Below are 8,461 nucleotides of genomic sequence, written 5' to 3'. Positions count from 1 at the left end.
AATACAAATGGAAACCCGTCAAACGGGTATTTGCAAGACATAAATGGATTGCAAAGCGTGATTGCTTATTGCGTTTATTTAAACTGTTGTTTTTTGGGTTTAGGGGGGGGGGTACCTAGGTTATTTTAGGTTACGTATTTAATATATGTTTTGCTTTACTCCCCCCCCCTAATGTGCAAATATATAGCCTAAATTTGTTTCTAAATTATTATATATTCATTCTATTTTATTTTATTTCACTGGCATTAACCAAACTTGACTCTTTTTGTGTATAGCACTGTGTTATATATAATGCATAAGTACTGTTATAAGCTATAACCGACTCCAGATATTTTCAATATACCGACTCCAACTCCGTCTCCATTCAGCAAAAATTGACTAAAACCCCGACTCCATAGCCCTGTTTTGGGTCCAAATCTGGCATGTAGGAATGGTCGTGCGTTCAAGTCCCGGCCTGTAATCTTTGATCTTTTTAAATGTCTCCATAATGATTGTACACTTTAACTTGTTTGTTGCTGTTCAGACGAATTGGGGTTCCGTTGCAAAAGTAACCGACGTATCACCGTGAAAGTATCGACGTTCATCACCGACGTAGGAGGCAGGCCATGGTCTAAGCCTCCTGAAACCTCATTGGTACGGTTTGTCAAGGGTTTTATATAAATTCCCAGATTTGAAATAAATTTCCGCATACGCGCCTTGCCTAAGTACCCATAATTTTTTCATCCTGTTTTTTTTTTTTTAACTTTTTCTAGTGTGAACCCTCGACAGTCATCACGGGAGGCACCCCTCCCTTCCCCGGTATGTAGATTTGCCTCTATTTCAACTTCGAGCACTGTGCTAAACCAATCAGAAAGAGAAGTTGCTTCCAATAAATTTCACTTTTCTTCGGCATCATACACCTGTCAAAAGGCTACAAAATACAAGTGTACGTGAAGGCTACTGCGTTTCTTCCAAGCATATTTTCACCACAACCAGTAAAAAACTATTTAAAACATGGTCAGGTTTAGTTGTTGTTTGAACAACTTCTATTGCCAGATTTTGTGGCCACGAATGGTTAAAAGGCTATTTACATAAACAGGTTGTAAAATTGTATCGATATTCATGTAAGTCAAAAATAGGATATATTAATGGGGGAATAACATTGTCATTCATTCAAAGGAGATTTATTTTGCCTGCCTTGATTGGGCTGTAAGGTCGTTTGTTAAAGGTTGGCTCTTGTAAAATGACAAATTTCTATTTGACGAATCTCAGCTCTAATGTTGTCAGCTTATTTGGACCTTAGTGCAGTGGTTCTCAAAAGCGTTTAGAAACTGTGCCCCTGTTTACCCACAAGACATTTTATGTACCCATTCTCAGTTACCGGTACTGAGTAAACTATAGCTAAAATATAAATAAAACTGCCGGTCCTAAAGTTAAAGGGTTGTTTAGTTTTTGTTGCCTGGCCGCGTACCCCCTAAAAATTTTGCGTACCCCCCTGGGGTACGTGTACCACAATTTGAGAACCACTGCCTTAGTGCATTAGTAACATTGCTACCCGGCTCTTCAAACAGTTCGTGGTAACGAACTGTATAGTAAGAGCGACTCGTCTCAATAGTAACAGAAACTCTAAAAAACGGAATTTTGATACCAATGGATACATCAAAAGAACCGGATTTTTATGTTGATGTTAAATATATATAAGTTTAATCAAGCTTAGGCTTACCCATCAAAAGTTACGAGCCTGAGAAAATTTGCCTTATTTTTGAAAAAAGAGGAAAACAACCCCTTTAAAGCTCCTATCTGCAAAAAAGTGGAATTTTGCAATTTTTTTTGCCAGAAGAAAGGGCACGGATGCGTGTTTATTTATTTTTATTTTTTTTCACCCAGGGGTGATCGTAATGACCCCTTGGTCCTAGAATGTCGCAAGAGGGCTCATTCGAACGGAAATTAAAAGTTCTAGTACCTTTTTTAATTCAATCCTCTACCAGGAAGAGGATTCACCTACTTTTCATCGCCCAATATATATATACTATATATATATATATATATATATATATATATATATATATATATATATATATATATATATATATATATATATATATATATATATATATATATATATATATATATATATATATATATATATATATATATATATATATATATATATATATATATATATATATATATATATATATATATATATATATATATATATATATATATATATATATAATGTATATACCTGTGCCTCGCAGTTGTGTCATGCGTGATAAACTTTCACCACATATGGTACGCGCCACCAGATGTATGTGGTTTCTGAAAGTTGGTGGTCACTGGGCCAGGAACTAGGGTTTGCATTGTTCAACTTTTCGAAATGCAAAATAGTGATTTTTTCTATATTTGGAACAGGAGAAATAAATTCACCAATTTAATCTTTTACCGTCTTTGCCACCTTGTTTTATGCCTGATGTAGATACATGCTTTTTCAAGTCTACTGTGTCCGTATCTGGTACGGACATACTACGGACTTGATGTAGTACCCTTATAAATGCTACGTCATACCCGATTGTATAAGAAAAAGAAGAAAAATCTGACTGCACCATCGTGATCCATCCTTAATTTATCAAGGATAGTGAAAATGAAGTTTGATTGTTTGTGCTGGTTAAGTGGAACCACAGACAACAATGTTTATCTAAAAATAACAAAATTACATTTTTAATGGATAAGCTCTCCGTACGCAGTTATATATCTTTTTTTGTAATAGCGGGGATCAAATTAAGAGTAAAACGTGGTAAAAAAGAAACAGTTTGAAAAGGCGTAGCTTTGTATTGAAGATGTCGATGTTTTATGCAATCAACAGATTAAATTTTTACGGACCAAAGCGTTGTCAAACTTATGTAATTAGTTTTGCTTAGCACGTTTAATGGGCCCAGCGCGCTTCCCCTGCGCCAAGCTGCTCTTGAATAACTTAAGTAACATATGGCGAATTAAATTTCTTCTTACGTAATAGACTAAATCGTAGGGTAATTAAGTATTTTTGCGATTCAGATATATCAGAATATTAAAATGTTAGGTAAAGCAAAGCTGTATACAAATTTGTAGCCAAATCGGATGAGAGGAAGGAGTCGAACAAATTTTGGCGACCAACAGACAGACAGACAAAGTAAGTTAAGTAAAACGTGGAAATAAAAAAGAAATGGTTTTGAAAAGGCGTAGCTTTGTATTGACGGTGTTGTTGTTTTTCGCAATCCACAGATGGTTAATGTTTGAATTTTTACGGACCAAAATCGTCGAACTTAAGTAATTAATTTTGATTATTTATTTTATTGGTTCACTGTGGTGAAATTGACAGAAATGTGATGCTGCGCGATAAACTTCGAAATTTTGCAACCGAAGTAGAATTTTCGAAGTCTGTGGTTTTCATGTATAAACTGACGTAAGATGAGTTCAGGGGGAAGCCTCTTAATTTTGATGCCCTTGGTACTGTGTAATTCAAAATCGAGTGACAGATGACTTCCATACTTTACCCTGCTATAACCCTTTTTATAAAAAACAAAAGAAGATAATGAGGAAATTTGTGAAGACGGCGAATGACGCAACGACTACAGCCTAAGCGTACGTTTTGGATATATATGCAAGAGAAATGTAAAAATCAAATTAAAAAAAAAGAAAACAAACATACTAGAACATCTCGTTCATAAAATAAATTTTCAAACTAAAATCATTAAATAAATGTTGAAAGAGTTTCAGCGTCATCACCTTATGTTGCTTCACCGAATCTTTCTTGTTTTGTATGATGGAAAAGCAGTGTGGTTTTCGTGATAGGAAGCCTTTTCAATGCGCGACTTGATCTCGAAGTTACAATCCCCTACTGAAAGTGTTATGCTCTACATATTTAGCTTGCTTTGACCCCGAGAAAATTACACTGAATAAGCAGAAATTTTGAGCATATTTATATTTTACAGGTTACAATGTCGGACAAGCCAGCTGCAGATAGAGCTTGTAAGGATCCGAACCCAATCATAGATGACCGAAAAGCGAATGTCAACCTAGCTTACCTTGGAGCGAAACCCAGAGGAAACGTTGCTGCTAGTAAGTCAATATATTAGTGATTCACCCTAACTTAAGCCCATAAGACGCTGTTTTTAGGGCCCCTCTAACTTGAAAATTTCAGCTATTATAAGCGCTCAATTTTTAATAGCAGCAGGAGTGCAATTGACGGAAATGTAGGGGGCAAGATTTTTTTCCCGATTCGTTAATGGTAACACCAAAAGGGTAATTTATATATATAATAGGGGAAATTACCCACGTCGTCCAATTGGCGCCCCTGAATGGCAGTTGTTACTAGCTATAGAAAATTGTAATTTTTGGACAAAACATTTTCATACAGAGGAAACTTTATTAATATTGTTTTGCTAAGCTAGTTAAGAATGGTCTATTTACTCTTATATTTTTCTGAAAATAGCTGCTTAGCGTGTAAAATAGAAAACCTATCTGCTCAAGTGCCGCTAAAAAAAGGCGTCTTTTCGAGCGACTAATGTCACGCGCTTACACGCTATTTTCGACGTCGCCCAATATTGGTCCCGTTTTTGAATGGCTTTTGCCTTTAACCGTTTACCAGTTGCATTCGATTATTTACAGCCAAGGCCGTATCCAGGGGGAGGGTTACCGGGTTTGAACACCCCCCCTGAAATTGTTGTCCGACTCGTAAGAATGTAATATAAATGCATATAAACTAATTTTTGTTGCGATTTTTAATTTTATTATGACACCTCCTCCCCCCCCCCAACAAAAATCGTGGTTACGCTCTTGTTTACATCCACTTTTGTCTGTGAGCTATTGATTACTGTTCCCCTTTGATTAGTTCACCAGTGAGCAAGCCAAAAACGGCCTAATAGTTGGCAATTGAATGGCAATATGGTTGTTTAGCATTTACCGGCAAAACGTTTTCCCGTCGCCAGTGTAACCAAGGTTTGGATATGACCGTCTGTAAGTAAAGTTTAAAATAAAAAAAAACCTCGTCTTTAGACTAATCGATCTGCTGAGATCTCATTTCTTTGACCTCACATCATTTTGCTTATATTTTTGTCTTCTGCTTAATCAGAGTCGTAAGATCATAGAGCTCGCTGATTTCAGTCAGAAGTGCTTAAACTTAATGAATTAGAGGACTTTGATAATGCTCTCATCGAAGTAATAAGACCACTAATCAGAATGAACTTCGATCTATCCGAAAATCGAAAGAAACAGGGAGATCCACTTGGGAGAGGGGCTTGGGGCTCAGGAACCCCAATAAAATCTTTCATTTTCGGAATTTTTTGGTAAGTCAGATGAAATTGGTTCTTTTTTATTATTGACCTTCCTAAAAAAAAAAATACTCAAAAACATCCCGTGTACCTCTCTGTTGAGAAGGGAGATCAGAGTCTTCAACTTTTATTAATTTTTTCTGGGTAAATTTTTTTTAGGTCTTATCAGAATGACTAGCCAGTAAATTGCAGCCACAGGGTTGCCACCTGGTGAAATAAAATCACTAGATTTCAGTGATTTCTGGCAACCAAAAACGGGGCTATATTTTGAACTTCCTTTATTGATACTTATCAGTAAGTTCGCGCAGCAACCCGTCTGGGCAAAATTGTGGCTCCTGAAAAAGAATCTCGAGAAATTAGACGTCGACTTTTGATTTCACTTTTTTTTTCTATGGCCGAGGAAGTCATTCAGGGGTTCCCAACTGGGGGAGCATGCATTCATGGGGTTGCGAGAATATATTCTTCGGGTTGATTTTGAGATATTTTCTATAGAATTACCTAATATGGATCATGTAGTTACTTAGTTGCTGAACTGTAGGTACAGTGCACGTCTTGTAGATTTTTTTAGTGGGCGGGGGGAGGTGTATGTTGAAAAATCCAGAGAAGTACAGAATGGACTACGAGCTGGGAACTCCCTATTTCCGAACTGAGAGAAATTCTGGTAAATGAATTAGGCAAAATTATGATTTCGGAGCGCGCCAACAAAAAGAAAAAAAATAATGCTATTAAATAGGTTTTGAACCGAAAAGACAATGTAATAATTATCCTATCGATGCTGATGCAGAAATGATTAGAAAGATGGGGAGATAAACGTATTTTTCAGGAAAAGAGGGCGTTTTTAGAAGTTTAATCATCTGCTTTTACGTTGGAAATTTCGAAGCAGAATCTCGCCCATTTTTTTTCAGGAATCATATTTTCAAGAACCACTGCAGTTGTTTCCGGCTGGAAGAAAGCCAAGCTTTTGCACATATGATTTTTGTTGTTATACATCTGTCAGCAATAGCTATCTCATGATAATCGCACAGCGCTTTTGAATTTTTTTGTAGTTATTTTTGGTACATAAATGTACTTTTTGATTTTTGAAAGTATAGAAATTGATGCCACTGACAGGATGCACGGCGTCACTAATTCCAAGTGTGTAAGGTGATGTTCTGGCCAAAATAAAATTCGTTGCTACACAGTTGCTACTGAGCTTACTAGAGTATACTAGACAGATTGGCTAGCTCTTCACCGTTTTCCAGTTCCAAATCTGGTTTTCAATGCGATACTTTGATTCTTCGTAAAAGCGATTTAATCTTTTTCGCTGGGATGAGCAATGTTCAGCAGATATAATAATGGCAATGAAAGGCCCTTGTCCACTTTTGGGCCCAGAAGAGGGGGTCTAAAATTAAAACAACATTCGTACCTATAAAATTAAAATACACATTTTTAACTGGGAGGGGGTATGGGAGTCAATAACCATCATTTCTGGGCACGTCTTTCACCGAGAGTAGGCTTTTACGTTAAGTTGAATTTTGTCGACACTGCAACATGGCACAGGCAATCCAAAACTTGTTATATGCCATTTTTTTTGGAAAGCTCATATTTAAACCCCACACGAATAAACTAAGCGATGTCAACTGGTCTAGTCAGTTTTTTTCCTAATCCTATTTTGTTATAAAGATGTATAAAAGTTATTTTTTCAAAATACTATATTCGCTTTTTCATTAATAAAAATTGTGGAAATGTTGCTTTAGCGATTGCGGTTGTTCGTCCATATCTTGATCCAAAATGGCCCAAAAGCTATGTTGAACTTAAGTTACAAATAAGTTAAACTGAAAATAAAAGAAAATTATTTGAATGAACAAATGATAGGCCTATCTAAAACAAACAAAAACTAAAATGAAAAATCAGCTGAAAAATATATATATAACAGATATTGCTATGAATAAATAAATTAAACCTAAAATGAACTAAGATTAATTGCTAGTCACACTTAATCTTGCGCAAAGAGTTGTTCATGAATGACATGAGCCCCAAAAACTAATTTTTAGTTTTCATCCGGGTGTAAAATTATGATGTGTAACATAACGCCTCTCAAGTTATCGCAGCCGCTTTGTCTCCGTGGTATCTAGAACTGGTGATTTTTTTTTTTTTGCAAGTTTAGATGATCTGCCCTACTCTTGAGTTTCCCAAGAAAAGAAACTCAAAGAAATCACTGATCATGAATGACAAGATTCCCAAAACACGTTTTTTAGTTTTTCCGTCGACATGTAAAATTTATGACGCGTAACATAACGCCTTTTAAGTTGTCGCTGAAAATTGTCTACGCGGCATATAGAACTAGAAAAAATGAGCTTTGTCTTAACTTTTTTTCCAACTTAAGTATTTAGGGCCTTCTCTTGATTTTCCAAGGAAAGGAGACTAAAAAAAATGTACAAAGTAAATAAAACATTTTGCAAAATTATTTAAAAGGTTTTCTGATATCAGAATTGTGTTCTGCTGCAAGGTTACTAAAAGAATTATTTCTCTCTTGGGAGTCACCAGAAAAGTTTTTCACGGGGGAGGGGAGAATTTTGCGACAGGGGTCAAGAGGTTTATTACCTATAATTTTAAGACCAACCTATGTGTCGGAGAAATATTTTTCCATCTTTCGGGAGAAATATGTCTTTCTATCTGTATTTTTACGACCGATACGAGTCAGATAATTATTTCGGGAGGGGGCCTTGCGCTAGAACTAGTAAAATTAGAGATTATATCTGACATTTTTTGTCAAGTTTATAATAGCTGGCATATTCTTAAGGTTTTCAGGAAAAAGGAACAGAAAGGAGTTGCCTACTCAAATTTGGCAGGATTGTGCAAGAATCCTTGGAAGGTTTTCTAGTATGAAAAGTACGGTTGTTACAATCCCATTATATAGGCCTTTCTAAAAAGTCAAGTTTGGTTAATGCTAATGAAATAAAATAAAATAGGATGAATATATACTAATTTATAAACAATTTTGTGCTATATATTTGCCCATGGGGGGAAGGGGGCAGGTGGTAAAGCAGTGCATATGTTAAATACGTTTCCTAACCTAACCTAGGTACCACCCCCCCCCTAAAATCCAAAAAACCACAGTCTAATATCGTATACACAATGAAAACCTTCTATCATTGCCTGCTCTACAACAGTTAAGACGTCTCAAAACGGAT

The 8,461-nt window shown here is 35.9% G+C and overlaps 1 protein-coding gene across 1 annotated transcript in view; it reads left to right on the top strand.

Annotated features, from left to right (window-relative positions):
- LOC148940326 (RNA-binding protein 24-like) overlaps window positions 1-6,308 on the top strand; it is a 38,925-nt gene extending 32,617 nt beyond the window's left edge. The window contains exons 2-4 of the mRNA XM_089106138.1: window positions 524-633; window positions 3,951-4,077; window positions 6,194-6,308. Coding sequence (XP_088962264.1) covers window positions 524-633; window positions 3,951-4,077; window positions 6,194-6,261 — 305 coding nt within the window. The 3' untranslated portion in view covers window positions 6,262-6,308. The remainder of the gene's footprint in view (window positions 1-523; window positions 634-3,950; window positions 4,078-6,193) is intronic.
- Window positions 6,309-8,461: the final 2,153 nt, after the last annotated feature.

The sequence above is a fragment of the Artemia sp. Qi Xiang Cuo genome, chromosome 20, assembly GCF_049724085.1.
Source record: "Artemia sp. Qi Xiang Cuo chromosome 20, ASM4972408v1, whole genome shotgun sequence".
In the NCBI taxonomy this organism is placed as follows: Eukaryota; Metazoa; Arthropoda; class Branchiopoda; order Anostraca; family Artemiidae; genus Artemia; species Artemia sp. Qi Xiang Cuo.
The sequence above is the reverse complement of the archived record's forward strand: the minus strand, read 5'-3'. Positions and strand labels throughout refer to the sequence as shown.